This window comes from Manis javanica, chromosome 10, assembly GCF_040802235.1.
Source record: "Manis javanica isolate MJ-LG chromosome 10, MJ_LKY, whole genome shotgun sequence".
NCBI lineage: Eukaryota > Metazoa > Chordata > Mammalia > Pholidota > Manidae > Manis > Manis javanica.
Genome location: NC_133165.1, coordinates 1,710,664 through 1,726,673, shown reverse-complemented (window position 1 = coordinate 1,726,673; position 16,010 = coordinate 1,710,664). Strand labels below are relative to the sequence as shown.

Genomic DNA, 16,010 nt, shown 5'->3' with positions numbered 1-16,010 from the left:
GGGGAGCTATTTCAACATTCTGACACCAGACACTGCTGTACAGGGGCACACCTGCGTCCCAAGGACTGGCAGGAGGTCCACCTGGGCGGTGGCTCCCCAGGGGGCAACAGGGGGGCTGCTGGGCAGACACTGGGGAGGAGGCCAGGATGGGCAGTCTGCCATGGGCCCCGGTCAGGTGGGGGCCCAAGGCCCATTCTTGGTGGAGGTGACTCAGGGGCAGGCGGAACGGGTGACTCACCACAGACCCTCTGTGCTGCTGCTGCCAGGGCCCAGCCTCTCCCTGGGCCCCAGGGGTATTGTGCAGAGCTCACCCGGCCCCCAGCCCAGGACTGTGAGTCAGCCCATCTGGGCTGAGGGGCCAGCATGATTTTCCATCCTTTATATTGTTCTGCAAGGAAAGTAAATATGTGTTACAAAACATGGGGTGAAGCGGGGCTAGCCCCCTCTTGGCCCCTTGGGCAGGGAGCAGAGGGTCCTCTGTTCCAGGCTCTCTGCACACATCATAGCGCACTGGCTCTTCCCCATTTCAGAGTTGGGGAAAACAATATTCAGAGAAGTTAAGCCACCTACCCAAACTCTCACAGCTGGGTGTGTAGCAGAGCCAGGACTCAAACCCAGTACAGCTTCAAGCTACAGCCTGTGGGCTCTTCCTGGGTGGCTGTGGACCAGGGCCTGTGGGTCAGGGCCCCAGGGTCGGCATTTTCCCCTGGGGAACCTTATGCACAACTTCGGAGCTGCTGCATCCTGCCATGTCCTTCATCCTTTTAAAGTCCCTGGACGCTTTTGGAACCTTAACAATTTGAGGATCATCCATTTGTTTTATTATTACTAATATTTATCCCTCCCCTTCCCTTAAAAGAAAGGCCCTTTGCTATTTTTTGGTTTTTCCCTTTGCCCCTCAGTGTAGTAGAAGCAGGCAGCCAAGGCTGGGAGGACGTTAGCAAGTATCTGTTGAATGACTGAATGAATGAACTCACTGGAAGAAATAGATTCTCTCCCCTGAAAAATGCATGTATGGACACGCACAGTTTGAAAGCCACCCTGGGAGGATTCATAGACCCCCTTAAGACCACCCACAGATGCCCCGTTAAGAATAAGGTTTTCCTAAAGTTTCTAACACTTCAAAACAAGTCCTTAGGCAGCTGGAACAAGAGATGGCCCAGAGGATGCTGGTGTTCTCAGGTGTTCTGGGGTCTGGGACAGGAAAGGCCCTTGGGAGTCAGCTTCCCCACCAACCTTACTTTAGAGGTGTACAACAGCTGGGGAAGGGCCTGGCCTGGGGATTCTGGGTGCCCCTGGGGCTTGTGCTGCCCTCCCCTCCCCAACAGACGTCTTGGATCCCCAGCTGCGCCCTTTGGCCATGAGCCATCTTGCTGCCATCTAGCATCTCCCCTGGAGACTGTGTGCTCCTGCTCCCCAGCCGGGCTCAGACCACCCAGAACCTGCCCAGCTGCGGTGGCCCCCTCTGGCCTCACCCAGACTCCATTTTCTGTCCATCCAACTGCAGGCTTCTCTAACGGCACACGGTGTGACCCAGGCACTCAATGCCCACTGTCTAGCCTGGCCACATGCTGGTGCAAAGTCTAACTCGGGCACACAGCAGTACACAGTATAACCGTGCACATGATGGCCCAATTGTGCAATGGCGCCATTCTGAACCAGAATCCGGCAGTTTTTATAACCAGCCGTGAAGTATTTCTATGATGCCAGGGCCTGCAGTTATTATAGGATTATTTCAAGGCTTATTTTGTATTATTTTGTCTGCCCTAGATGATGATAATGAGGGCAAAGCTTCCCACACGTGGGACCAGGCGCTGTGCTAAGTGCTTTGTGTGAATTACCTGCAGGAATCTCGGAACGCTCTGGAATGTGGGCAGGTATTGGGCGACACCGAAGGAAACAGGCTGGGGGCGGGAAGAAGCCTCGCCTAGGAGCCTGCGGACCATTTGTGGCGGCAGGATTTGAACTCAGGCAGGCGCAGACCAGAGCCCCCCCTCCTCATTGCCATGAACACTGCTACCACCTGAGTGTCATTCCCCAGCTATCCAGGGCCCGGAGACCCACACGGCGTCTGCCACACGTGTGTGGGGTGCCCACCTGGGTGTCAGCCACGGCGAGGGGACGGCTGAGGGCCCTGGGCGGCGGAGAAGAAGAGAGGGGCCCTCAGCCAGGGGCGCGCCGGGCCAGCTGCGGAGGGACTCGCTGCGCGCCCCGGCCCGGCCGGCGGGCCACGGGGAGGGGCGGGGTCCCGCCTGGACGCTGGCCCCGCCCTCTGACGCGGCCGGCGCCGCGCTCGCGCGCGCAGGGTCCAGGGCGCTCGCCCAGCGGCCCTGGAGGCCCCGCCCCGGGGAGGTGAGCGCCACCTTCCCCGGGAGCGACCCGGGGGCCCGCGGCCGGCGCGCGCCCCGCCCCTCGCGAGTAGTTTCCCGGCGCCGCCGCCGCGCCGCACTCGGCCGTCCGTCGCCGCCGCCCGCTCGCCTGCGCTCGCCGCTCGCCCTCGGTGCGCCGCCCCCGCCGCGCGCCACGATGAACTCGCTCTTCAGGAAGAGAAACAAAGGCAAATACAGCCCCAAGGTGCAGACCCGGAGGTAAGGGGCGCCGCCCGCCGCGCTCGGGACGCCCTCGGGAATCCCGCGCGCTGCGGGGCGGCCCGGCGGGGAAGCACCTCCGCGCGCGTGGAGGGACGGCCGGGCCGCGCGGGCTGCCGGGCGCCCGGGAGGCACGGGCCTGGGAAGCCCAGGCGTCCGGGGACTGAGCCAGACAGGGGTGCGCGACGCGCGGGAACACGGGGCCGGAGGGCCGCCCTTCAGCTGGCAAGCACCGTCGGAGGGGGACTGGGATGGGCCGGGGGTGCCCGGGGGAAGCACGGTATCTGGCACCACAGAGTTCTAGGTGTCTGGCGAGGGGCGGCACTGACTTGGGCGCCCGGACGGCGGGGACCGAGGTGGAGGTGCAGGACAACTCCGTGTCCTGGCGTCGCCCTTGCGCCGGGGGCCCTCCTGGACCGGGAGGCACGGCCGGGGTGCGGAGTGGTGTGCCTAGAGGACGCTACACCTTGGGCGGGGGCGCCGCGGGGAACCCAGGAAGCATTGTCTAGGGGCGCACGGGGGCAGGGCGCTTACCAGCCCTTCTTAGCGCGCGGGTGCTCCCAGTTAGGGAGGGGCGAGATGGGAGTGGCGGGTGCCACCTGCCACAGCGCTTCCCGGCACCTGCCACCCTCTGCTCCAGAGCCTCGCCGAGAGGAGCCGGTGGGGGGGGTGGGGGGGCACATGCTGAGGCGCCCCGGCCCCCCCGCCCCCAGGGCAGCCACGCTGGGGTCTACACCGGGGCCTCCTCCCAGCTGCATGGTTTCTCAGGGGCGTGCCCTACTCCACCCCCAGCCCCAGCCCCGAAACTGGCAACATCTCTGAACAACAGGTTCCCAGGGAGGCCTGGGAAGGGAATGACAAGTCTTGATGTGTTTGCGTTGAGAAGGCAGCCCACGTCCGTTCTGATATAAGCCTCATGGATTCATTTAATAACCGGTTTAGGGGAGCCTCCTGGAGATGCTGAGGTTGATGGCGAGGGTGGAACTTAGGTCCCTGCCTCTTCCCTGGTCTAGGGAATGTGAGGTGGGGGTTCCCCACTTGGAGAGCTCTACCAGGCTTCTCCCAACAAAGGGCTTCATTCCCCGAGTTGCATAGCCCACCTGTGTGGGAGGACCCACCCGAGGTGCCCTGTTCATGAGCCCACCCTCTCACTCCCTAACCCCAATTCCCCAGGCCCCAGATTAGGGCGAGAAAAAGACTCCAGCCAGGGCTTTCACCCCACTCTGTGGCCCAGCCCAGGCAGAGCTGTGGGACAGGTGCAGGTGGGCCTGGGGAAACTGAGTGGGGGGCGTGTGCAGGCTCTGTTACCATGAGTTCCAGCCCTGCAGAAACTCCTCAGCCCTGTGATCCCAGCGCCCCCATCTCCCCTTTGGGCTGTTCAAGTTCAGAGGCATGTTTTCTCCTCTCCTCCAAGATCCCCCCGCCCGACAGCTTCCCTCATCTTCCACAACCCCAGAGACTGGGCAGGGCCGTGCCCGCTGCTCCTCTGTGGCCGGGTCCAGCTGGCTCTCAAACTCAGCTGGGGTCCCGTCCAGTCCCTGGGCTGTTCTCTCGGCATTGCACAACCGCATACTCCGTGCCAGCCACGGAGGGCTGTTCTGCTCTCCCCGTACCAAGACTCGGCCCCTCCAGTGCCTCCCACGTGGACACACCCACACAGCAGGAGATGGGCCACGCCTTGCCCTGTGTCTAGTCCCCCAAGGCCCGGGCTTGGACGTAACAGAAAGTTATAATGAACCCTGAGGAGCCCGGACATCTCGGCCTCCCCAGTAGGGGTTGGGAAGGAAGCAGTTCTCATCTTTTTCAGCGCTGGGGACTCAGGGACTGGAGTCCTACCCCAATTCCACCCCTCTCTACACTCCTGCCTGGGGCACCCACCCTCTGCGGGAGGCGGCTGGGCTCCTGGAGGAGGGGCATCCAAGCGGGCCTGGGATGGGTGAGGAGAGGGCGCAGAGTGGGGGTGTGCATCCACAGGCCTGAAGCTGGAAGGGCGTCAGGGAGCAGAGCGCGTTGGGGAGGGGTACAAAGAGTACGTTTGTGTACATTTAAAAAAACATTCAGAGGAAGCAATTCTGTTAGTTGTTTCGGGATGCAGACACAGATAGGTGTTGAAAATGTAGATTTAGGAAGAAACCAGCAGCTTCAAAATTCTGCTGTCCCAGCGGGAGGGGCTAAGGAATCATGAATGATAGCATTGTATTTCCTTTTAAACAATATCAGAAGCAAATATGGCAACTGGGGTCCATCAGCTGTCTCGGTGGTAAGAGTCTGTTTCGCGCTTCCTTGCGTGCTGGAGCTAGGTCACCAGGTGCCCAGTTGTAGGCACCTGAGGGCTGGGATGGACGGGGAGAGCTGGCAGCGGGAACGGCATGGGCAGGAGCCTGGAGGGAAGCCCGGAGTCCTCTGTCCTGGGCTCCTGTGTCTTGGTGAGCTGGGGGTGGGGAGTAGCCTCAGGAGGCCAAGGTGCCTGAGGCCTGGGGAGAAGGAACGGAGGAGAAGCAGGAAGGTCCCAGGCGGGAAGACACGAATAGAAAATCTCAGGAAGTGGGGGGCCAGGAAAGGTGTGGACATACAAGGGGATCTGAGATTGAGTCCCGAAAAGCTGCCCTAGATTGTGATCATGTTATCTTGCTTAGGTAATACTGCATCCCCTCTCTCGTCCAGGTGAGGCTCAGATTTTGAGTAACCCACCCAGGGACCCTCGGCTTCTCTCACCTCGGTGTTCTGAGCCAGGAGCCGGCGGGCAGGGTGTCCCAGCAGGCCCCCTGGCCCATCGTTTCCTGGGCAGAGGGGTTTGCTGGGTCTTTAAGATAAACACACCCTGAGCTGCTCGCTGGCTGGCAGCTCCCCCTGGCCCTCTGCCCTCGCAAGGCTGCATGGCTGCAGGAACACTGGTACATGCAGAATTCTTTGCTCCCAGTAGCTGGGCTCAGGTTTCAGACCCGTGGCGCTTGCGGCTTTCACTTTTCTGTCCTGGGCTTGGTCACTTCTTGGTTCCAGTTAAAGGTTGCAGGAGAATTCAGAATTTGTGCCTCTAGAACAGGGGGGCCTCTTCCCTACTCCTCATTGCTGGAGTGTCAGCTCCCTAAAGGCAGGGACTTTGTATGCTGTGAGATTGCTCCTGTCCCCATAGAACGCTGCCTAGCACAAAGTAGGTGCTCAGCAAACAGTGGTGGAAGGTCCGTTTTGACTCTGTGACTTGGAGGAGTGTGAGGTGGTGGAGAGGACTGGAGATGAGGCGTGTGAAGCGTCAGGTGTGTAGCAGGTGCTTAGTTAATAGAGGCTGGTACTCCTTGTCTGCTGGTCTCGAACCTGAGTGACCTCCTCACGCTCTAGGGTGCCAAGATTGCCTTGAGCCCTGTTTGAACCTTGCAAAGCATAGTCCTTCAAGACATGCCCTGGTGTTACGGGAAGCAGCTGGAACGATGAGCGCCCAGAAGCGTGGGCCCGGAGCGGGATGGCCTTCCCTGGGCAGACGCAGATTGGGCCGTGAAACAGCCAGAGTCACTGCAGCAGCAATCTTCTCAGTTTAGACTGTGCTTCCCCAGGATTATTAGCTGGGCGTGGAGGAACTCACTGTCTGATCACCACAGAAGGTTTCAGTAGAGGGAGTATCAGTCACCTGGCCGATCAATCTGGTGTTTATTGGGTGCTCCCTTGAACTGTTTGCTCACAAGACTTCCTTCCTGTCTGGTCCCCGCAGCCCCGGGACACGCTGCTGGGCTTGTGCCGTCGTCCCCAGCCCCGGCTGCATGTTAGAATCATCTGAGGGGCTTTAAAAGCAGTGTCCAGGCCCTATCGCAGACCAGTCCAGTCACAATCTCTGGGGCAGGGCCCAGCCTTCAGTTTTTTATGTGCAGCTAAGAGTGCGAACCACGCATTTACACTGACCGCGTTGCTCCACCTTGTCTCGGAGCCACATGCACCTCGCTTTTCCTTTTCAGAACGTTGCACTCTGTTCTTTTATTCTGAGCCTTCCCGTTCCGCTTCGTTCCCGGAGTGCGCCTCATAAAATGGCACCAAACTGGCTTTTGCTCTTGTATTTTCACGTGAGAATCTTTCAGGAGGAGAGTTTAACTCGTTCACGTTTAATATAATGGCTGGTGTGGTTGGACCTATGCCTGCCGTATAATTTTGCTTTTCCTGTTTACCATGCGTTCTCTTTGTTTCCTTTTGGCTCTTTTCCTGCAATTTATTGGACTGAGCTATATTTTCACAATTAAGTCAGGATATGAGGCCTGGATGTGGCAGAGTGGATGGACACCCTGACACAGGCGGTCTGCATCCTTGTAATTATAGTTAACAGGGTGCTTTTCTTTGTCTTGCCTGTTAGGTTATAAACCGTTGGACAGTAAGGACTTACTTATCTGTTGGGGGACCTTTCTGTAGCCCTTAATTCCAGCCTCATGTCTGTTTGAGATTCAATAAATAGGTGTTAAATTGAGTAGATGTTTTATATAGCATGGACAATGACTGTCTCTGGGGTAATAAAGAAGGGCCTGTCCCTGGGGCCTGTAAGAGAGCTGGTGAGATGACAAGGAGCTGGGGCTGGGGGTGAAGATTTATTCCGCAATGATTGACAATCTAAAGACCAGCTGGGGTACAGCAGTCACCTGCGCAGATGCTTACTAACCCTACGGCCCCAGGCAGGTTCCCCCGCCCCCAGGCTCAGTGTGCTCATAAGCGCTGGGAGCAGTAACAGTACTGACCTCACAGGTTGTTACGAGAATCAAAGCAGGAGCGTGGGTCAGGCACGGGGTGGGGTGTGGCCCACAGAAGGTGTTCCCTCCGTGCCCCTAAAGGTGTGCTCCCCTTTTCGGCTGGGCTCCCACATAGTAGCATCTTAGGAGAATGACTCAGCCCTCAGTTGCCACCCCTGACTGTTACCCAACCTCTGGGGTCAATGGTAGATGGGTTTGTTTAAAGATGTCAACAGGGTATCAATCTCTCTGTCTCCCCTGGGTGGTGAGCACCTTGCGCTTCCTCCCGTTTTCCCGATGTCACTTTGTGGCTTGGTATTGGTGGCCCCTCTTGTGAGGAGGTGGCTCTGGAGCCTGTTCAAATCCTGGCACCCCCCCTCCCACTTCCCAGCTGTGTGACGTTAGGCAGGTTTCTTAACCCCTCTGATCCTCAGTTATCTTCATTTGGACAATGGGGAGAGAGGAACTGTTGACATGCTATCAGACTTCTCAATTTGATATCTATTTGTTGAGCCCCAAGCCTGTCCAAGGCCTGAAATTAAGGGCTACCAAAGGGCCTCCCCAAAAGTGAGTAAATCCTTATTGTCCAAAAGTTTATAGACTCATAGACTAAGCAGAGTGCCCCAATGGCTGTGAATGTGCCTTTCTCCTGGGGCTAGAAGATGTGAGCACACGGAAGGGCTGCGTGGGAGACGGACGCCTCGTGGGTGCTCTTAATGTTTAGTAGTTCCTATGAAGTCGTTTCCTGAGCTCGTATTGTGTGTGCCTTTGTGTCGAGGACGGGACAGCTGTCTGGGAGGGACAAACAGACCTGCTCAGCCAGTCAGTGTTTAAAGAGGTGGAGGCTGGGGGCCACCCAACACCAAGAGGTGAGGCTCCCCCCAGGTCCGGGGGTCCCCAGGAGCTGCTCGAGCTCCAGTCCCGGAGGCCGGCGGGACCCAGAAGAGGAAGACCGTGGCCGCAGGAGGCCAGGCCAGGCCCCTTCCGCCTGCTCCCCGGAAAGGTGTGCACTCCTGCGCGTTCCAGGCATTCCGAGGCTGAAGCCTCCCCTTCTCCTTCATGCACACCCACTGAGACAGAATTAACCCCAAAAGGGAACAACCGTAGCCGCGATCAAGGGCCAGAGCGTTGGGGTTGACTCGGGCCTGGAAGACAAGGGGGCGCTGGCCAGGGAGGAAGGGCTGTCCCCCCCAGATGCGCCCCATGCCTGCCGCTTCCCGTCTCCACCCACAGACAGAGCACATAGGCTGTGACCAGCAGGGAACAGGAAGGGACCTGGGAAAGGGGCTGATGGTGGGGTTGTAGCCTCTCCGTGGTCTCTGGGGCGTGATCTGTTCCCCAGAGTGGCAGGTCAGGAACGAGGTAGCCTGCAGGGAGGGGTGGCCGGGGAGCAAGCCAAGTGCCCGTGGGTGTTCCCCCGTGGCCTGTGGGCCGTCAGGCAGTCAGGGACCCATAGACAAGCCCTGGCCTTGGGCTCGGTGTCTGGCCAGCCCATGTGGGTCCCACGGGAGAGTGGCAGGGAGCCAAGGAACGGCCATTAGGAGGCCTGCCTCGGTGCCAGACTCTGCACGGGGCCAGCAGATGCCCCAAGCTTCTGTCGGCTTTATCATGCAGACCTGACGCGCTGTAGCCATCGTGGGCTCCCAGCAACGTGGTCCAGAGACCACAGGTTCACCAGAACTGGGCTGTCCTTTCGGTAAGCGTCCACCACACGAGGGGTGCTTAGAACGCACACATGTGCTGGCAGTAGAACCGGCATGCCAGGCTTTGAAGACTTAACGTGAAAAATGTCGCTTTCATAATGTCCTCTTGACTACCTGTCAAAAAGATATTTTAGGTATGTTAGGTTAAGTAAAATGCCATAGGAAAATTAAGTTCACCTGTTTCTTTTGACTTTTTGTCATGTGGCTGCTAAAGAAATTTAAACTACAAATGTGGCTCGCAGTTGATTTGTAGGGGACAGAAGTGGCTTTGCACACAGAGCCACTAAGTACCCAGTCCTCCCCTTTGGGGTGTTTCCTACCCATCAAGTGTGTCTTTGTGTTTGCTGCTGTGCGAGAGACCCGGTCACCCTACTGTCTGGACCAGGAAATTAGGGCCAGGCAGGTGGAATAGCACATGTGGTTACACCAGACCCGGGCACAGGTCCCATGACAGTAGCTGGGTGTGAGGACATGGCAGTGGATGCAACAAAGTACCCCGCAGCCCTGAGCCTCCGCAGTGTGACCGCAGCGTCCGGGTGCTTCACAAAGATCACCTTGGATTGTCTCAGGCCTCTGGGCGGGATCGATTCTTATCCCCATTTCGCAGTCAAGAAAATAGACCCAGAGAGGCACCAGGGCTGGCGCAACAGCACGGGCTACATTCTTCCCCGTGCCAGGCTGACTCGGTTTCCTCCCTGCAGACAGGCTAGAGAGGAGAAGGCACCCGTTGGCGCACTGTGACTTGGGCAGGGAGGGCTTGAGGCAGGGTGGCTCCCATGGTGGCGGGGGGGTTGGCCATTCATGGTGCCCTGGGCCTCCTGTGGGGGTCAGGAGGCCGGGATGCGGTCCCTCGGGGGGTCTGCTGAGCCCGGTCAGGAGGCGGGGAGACGGAGTGGGACAGCTGGGCATGCGGGCGGGAAAGGGGAGACCGTGTCTCGGCCAGGGTGGCCCCCACTCAGAGGCCGTCGGAGGGCGAGGCCGGCACACAGGCTCTGAGGCAGGGAAGAGCGCTGGCCACCTGGACGGGGCGGCCGCGCACAGGGTGAGGGCTGGGGCCCTGTGGGCGGTGGGCAGGAATGTGAGCTCTATTTTGCGCTCCAGTTTGCGGCCGGCTGGTGAGGTCTGGTTGCATCTCAGGAAGATGTGACAAATGTGCAGGAGCCGGCTGGGGGGGCTGTTGCATTGGTCCAGGCGAGGCGGCAGCCTGATCAGGTGGAGATCTGTTCCCAAGAGGAACCGGGGAAGGAGAGGCCAGGACCTGGGGTGCTTCTCAGGGCCCTGCTTGAACAACCGGGTAGGCAGGTCCTCCCCACCCTCCCCTTCTGCGGTTTCCCTCCTGCAGACGGGGCGGGTTCTCAGAGCAGCAGAAACCCTGTGGTGCAAACAGCCCTGGACCCCTGCAATCCCTAAATCCCCCGGGCCAGTCCTCAGCCCAGACCCAGGACCAGGCCTGGGGTCATGTCCTCCTGGCAGCCTCGTTGCCCTTGTTACCCAGATACATGCATCAGCTCCCCTGCAGGGATTGGAGGAGACATTTCCGAATATTGAGGTCATGTGTGAATCCCAGGGCCGCGCGCCATACCTGTGGTGCAGTTGAGCGAGGTGGTGAGGCTGAGGAAGGGGCCGGCGGCATTCACGCAGACCTCTACCAGGGTGCTGTTGGCAAGTGTGGTCTGGCAGGGGCCGCGCAGGGTCAGCCCGAGCCCAGGTCGGCCACCAGGCGGGCAGGACCAACATCGCCCGAAGCTCCCACTCAGTCTGGCATGCAGTGCCCTTCTCTGTGGCGTGCACCGGCCCAGGGTTCCTGGTCTACAGACACACAGCCGCCAGCAGCACCCGCAGGCACGGCCCTGGGCCCCTGCTACCATGGGGAGTAGGCCTCCCCTTCCTCAGACAGAGCCCCTTTCCGGGTCCAAGCTGGCTGGGGACCCTTTGTTTCCTGAAGGGCCCCCTGACCCCACTTCCATGCCAAAACTGGCGGGAAGGCCTGTGCCCCGGCTGAGCCAGGTCACAGGGAGCTACCTCATTGGCCTGCAGGGAGAGGGTGAGGGAGCCCCCACCGTCCATGCCTGTGTCGAGGTACAGCCGCATCACTGAGGGCATGCCCGACCGTACCGACACGGAGACACTGTCCAGGGGCCGGAACCGCGCAGACACCACATCCACGTCTTCCCGCACGACGGGATACCTCGTTTGGAAGAAGGAGCCACTGCCCAGCCCGTGGCTCCTGCCTGGGTCTTGGTGGACGAGGCTCAGGGGCAGCAGGCCAGTGGAGGCGTTGCGGCTCTGGCTCTGGCTGCTCTGAAGGTGCCGCGACGTCATGGTCTTTGGCCTGCAGGCTGACGGGAGCACCAAGGCTCAGCCGGAGGGAGGCGTGGGGGTCAAGTGCAGGGGGCAAGACATCCCGGCCTGCCCTCCCTGCACAACCCACCTGTGAGGGCAGCCACGATGCTGAATGCCACGGACACCCGGGCCCCCCCCAAGCTCTTGGCTGTCACTTGGATCCACCTGCCCCAGGGCAGCGAGGGTAGCAGCAGGTGGCAGGTCCCAGTGGGGCCGGGACAGGCCAGTACCTTCTGGAAGTTGCTGAGCAGGGTGGCTGAGCCCATGGTGAGGTGCACGGGGCAGCCCAGGCTCCCGTTGGACACACAGCCCTTTAGGTCCAGATGCAACTCCTGGGTGTACTCAGGGATGAAGGTTCTGTGGCCAAGGGTATGGCCTGGTTTAGCTTCTGCAGCTTCCACCAACCTTCCCGCGTGGTTTGCACTCAGGGTGGTGGCCAAAGAGGCCCCACTGCCCAGCACAACCCTGAGGCCCAGGCCCCTGGCTATCCTACCAGCCCAGGGACAACAAACACCAGGCCCACCCACTCCACCAAGCCAGACGCTGGGCCTCCCCCAAGGGCTCCCACTCACTTGAGGCAGCTGGGTCGGGAGAGGAGGGTCTGCAGAAGGGGCACATCTGGCTCCAGAATGGAGACCTCCACCACCCTCACGACCAGCATGTCCGGCTGGCAGACGTAGGCACAGGTGGGAGCAAAGCCCTAGGGAAAGAATGAGTGGTGGGGGAAAAGAATGTACACGTGTGGGGGAGTTGGGCAGAGAGCCCAGGGGGGCGGCTGGCGTGGGCAGGACTGGGCAGGGCAGCCTAGAGCAAGGCCTGCGCTGAGGACGTAACTGCCAAGGACAGACATTCCTGCACCGAGGGGTCCTGCCCCTTCTACGTGGGCGGCACCCCGCCTCACCTTCACCTCAATCTTGTGGGATGAAGGGGGCAGGTGGGCAGCCACAAACCCGTCCCCGGGTGCAGGGTGGGAGATGGTCACAGAGGCGTTGCTCTCGGCATCTTGACGAGGAAGGGCGGCTGCACAGAGGTATTGTCGGGGAAGCTGGTGCCCAGGGGGCTGATGACCGGAGGGGCGGCGTAGCGGAATACGTGGAGCAGGGAGAGCAGGGCAGGCATCAGATGTGGGCCTTGGGTCGGCGAGGGTGGGCACCTACACGGTGATCGCCACGTTGGCACACGTGGGGCTGCCTCCCCGTGACACGTGGCACAGGCAGCGCAGCAGCATGGTGCCTGGGGGCACGCGGAATTGGAAGAGCCTGGCGCCGCCATACCAGCTGTAGAAAGACAGCTTCTGCGGGGACTGCGGGAACTGCCCGGACACCAGCCTGACATCTGCGGGGAGAAGGTGCTGTTAGCCAGGGGGGCACTGCCCTGGCCCCAGAGAGAAAGCGCAAGGAGCCATGCTGGGTGGGTCTGCAGCCCTGGGACATCGGCCAGGCCGCTGCCGCCTCCAGCCCCTGGCAGTTGTGTCTGGCCTGGCAGGGCCCGGGACTCAAGTTTTCCCTGGGGACTCACATTCCTGCTCAATTTCTGCACACGAAACACTGCTTCCGTCACCTTTCCAAGTCCCTCTACCCCCACTTCCATCTCGTCACAGGCTCACACCCCATGCCCACTCCCTGCCACCTCTGTCCAGATTGCCCACAGCCCACCTCGGGCCTTATCACAGCAGCACCCCAGCATAGGTGTCCCCAAATGCCTCAGACCTCGGTGGGAACCAGCCTCTCCGGCACGCTACTCAGGGTCTCCCTCACACTGCAGCCCTGAGGCGCTCAGGGCCCAGAGATGGAGGCTGACGGACACAGGAGGTGATGGGGAGCCCCACCCCTCCTCACCTCTGCTCTGGGTGCCGGACACCAAGACAGCCCCTCCTCCTCGGAGGCTCCCAGCTGAGGGTTGTGTTCCATGCTCTTGGCCCCCCTGAGAAGCCAGGGGCCTCAGATCTAGAGGCTGACCACCTGCTCAGGCCCACGACAGCTTGGGGCACAGCTGGACTGGAGCCTAAGCCCTCTCGCCCAGGGAGGTGGCAGGCAGAGATCCCGGGGGGAGGGACCTCAGGCTGGAGGGCAGGCCACCCATGCTCTGGTGGGCACGTGCAGGGGCCCAGGGTGGACAAACTGCCCGTGGCCCCAGCGTGGGGCTCCTGCGTGAACGGGTCCTTCAGTGCCTCTCTGGCCCCCCAGCCCTACACCTCCCAAAGCTGTCACTCTGCTCACCCCCCATCACGGCAGCCTTTCCAACCAGCTCTGGGGTCTTCACAGAGGCCTGAGGCCCCATCCTGGATTAGACCCCTCCTGGGAGTGTCCACGAACCAGGGCATAACCTCCCCTGGCACACGTGCCCATGCCGTGCGACACGGGTGGGTGAGGGTGCCCACTGAACAGCTCTCGGTCCCCCCCCCCACCGGGTGGCTGACTAGGCCCAGGGGCTGGCTGCATGGAGGGAGCCCAGCCCCTGTGCCAGCTCAGCCTCGTGCCCATGACTGTGGATACCAATTACCCTCTCTGCGTCCCAGCCTCCTGATGAGTTATCCAAGGTGGTGACCCTCCCTCCAAGGTTAATGGGTGTTAAAGTGCTTCCAGAAGAAATGCACGGAACACAGCAGGCTATGGCCTCACTTTCCTCCAAGCTGGGTGCCTCTCTGCCCACAGGAAGACTGGAAGCTCATACCACGCCATCGCTAAGGCTGGTGCCCCTCCACGTGAGCAGGTAAGGGAGCCAGGAGAATAGCTGGCTCTCCTGCCAACCTCCTGAACCTCCCACGGACACACGCTGAGAAAAGACAACCCACTCGCAAAGCCAGTCTGAGCTCCACTAGAGCCACGCATGGGGGTGCTGGGCAGCATTCCAGGTGTCCGCTGGCTACCAGGTCCGACCCACCAGGTGTGGCCTCAGTGCTGAACTAAGGCTGCTGCAGCCCCTGGGATAACATGATGACAGGGACCAAAAAAAACGAAAAATGCTTGTTGCTGAGGCAGGGCCGCCTCCCCCATTCCCTCCTGAGAAGTAGGGGGCCTTAGCGAAACAGCCAGCCAGCTGGCACCCAGCCCCCTGACCTGAGAGGGGCAAGGCCTTCTGACGTCCATGGCCCTGAAGTACCAGCCCGCGCACACCTGGAACCAAGCTGTGAAATTTCAGCAGGTGCACCAGAGAGAAAACACCTGCTCAGGGGCGCCCCTAAGACCAACTGGTCCCCCACTCCCAAGACCAACACAGCCCCTCCAGCATCCCCCACTGTGGGCTGCAGTCTCACCTCCCTGCCCACAGGGTAACCCTGGTGAACACACCAGGCCATTAACACACTAGTCTGGGCCGGATGTGGTAGGCACATCTCTGGTACCAGGAAGTGCCAGCTGTGTGCACCCCAGCCTGGCCCCACAAGCCACTTCTAAGGACACAGGTGAGAAGAGAAAGGAAAGTCCCTGAGCCCATCCTGGGAACCTGAGAAAGGGCATTCGGTCCTGCCCCCTCCAAACTAAAGCAGGCACCTGCCCCCTCAACAAGCCTGGGAGGTGAGAGATCGCCCAGGTTTTCCAGCTCCCTAGCCTCCCCCCAGTGACCCCTCACTCAGCCCTGCCCCCGGGGTGGTGAGAAAGAAGATGAGGGTGGTGGTATCCAAGGGAGCAATTTAATCAGGAGCTGGTCTCGGGGGAAGCTCCCTTTTATTTCAGGCGGCACCAAGCGCTGAAATTAGAGGCATGGCCCTCAAGGAAATAGGAGCTGGAGGGGAGCACGATCTTAGAGAAGGGGTGGGGGCTGGGAGCCCCAAGTGGAGGCAGCAGGCCTAGACTCTACTGGAGGGCCTCCTGCCCACCCCAGGGGCGCACCAGCCTCATGGCCCTCCCACAGGAGTCAGGGGCGGTCCCCCAACACCCCCAGTCAGGCTGAGGGGCAGCAGCTCCGGTCTAGCCCCCTCGACGGGCCTCGGTCCTGGGTGGGGCCTCTCAGCGAGCAGAAATGCAAGGGCGCGCAGAGAGTGCCCAACGCCATTTACTCGGAACCGGGTGGCCCAACGGCCCCTCAGGGCCGCCTGGAGCCCAGGCCCCCGGAGCGAGGCCAGCTGCTGGAAGTGACTGCACTGGGGCAGGGGCAGCCACTGGGGGCGGGGAGAGGACGCCCACCGGAGCCCCGCTCTGGCCGCTTGCTCCCCACTCTGCCCCTCTCCCAGAACAGCTGGGCGCCCTGGAATGCCACCGCCTAATCCTTCATCCCGGCTGGCCTGGCATCCGGAGCCCCACTGGAGTCCCCAAGGACCCCCGTGGGCCTCTCCACCTCCAAGGAAGGGCGCGTGATGGCCGTGACCGACGTGAACGCGCTGAGTAGAGAAGGGAGGGCACGTGCCGAGGGTCCCGACGGCGGAACCCGGCCCTGGGCGCAGAGGAGGGGGCGCCGGCGTCCGCTACTCCCCGGCCGCCTCGACGCGAGCTCTCACGAGGTCCGCCCTGCGCCCCAGCCCGGCGCCGGTGAGCGCGCAGGGGCCCCGGGCGAGTCGCAGTCCCCGGGAGGGCGCCCGGGCCGCGCTCACCGCTCTCGCCGCTGTCGCCTGCGGCGGGCGGGGGCCACGCGAGCAGCAGCGGCGGCCCCGGCCCGGGTCCCGGCGCGGCCCTTGGCTCCGCGCTCGGCCTGGCGCTACCCGCCCCGCGCCCCGGGCACTCCCGCCGCGAGGCGCCGCC

At 61.3% G+C, this 16,010-nt stretch overlaps 1 protein-coding gene across 1 annotated transcript in view; it reads left to right on the top strand.

The window, feature by feature from the left end:
• The first annotated feature begins 1,867 nt into the window (after positions 1 to 1,867).
• The window catches only part of LOC140843701 (uncharacterized), a 31,826-nt gene continuing 17,683 nt past the window's right edge, over positions 1,868 to 16,010 (top strand). The window contains exons 1-2 of the mRNA XM_073214150.1: positions 1,868 to 1,877; positions 2,042 to 2,588. Coding sequence (XP_073070251.1) covers positions 1,868 to 1,877; positions 2,042 to 2,588 — 557 coding nt within the window. The remainder of the gene's footprint in view (positions 1,878 to 2,041; positions 2,589 to 16,010) is intronic.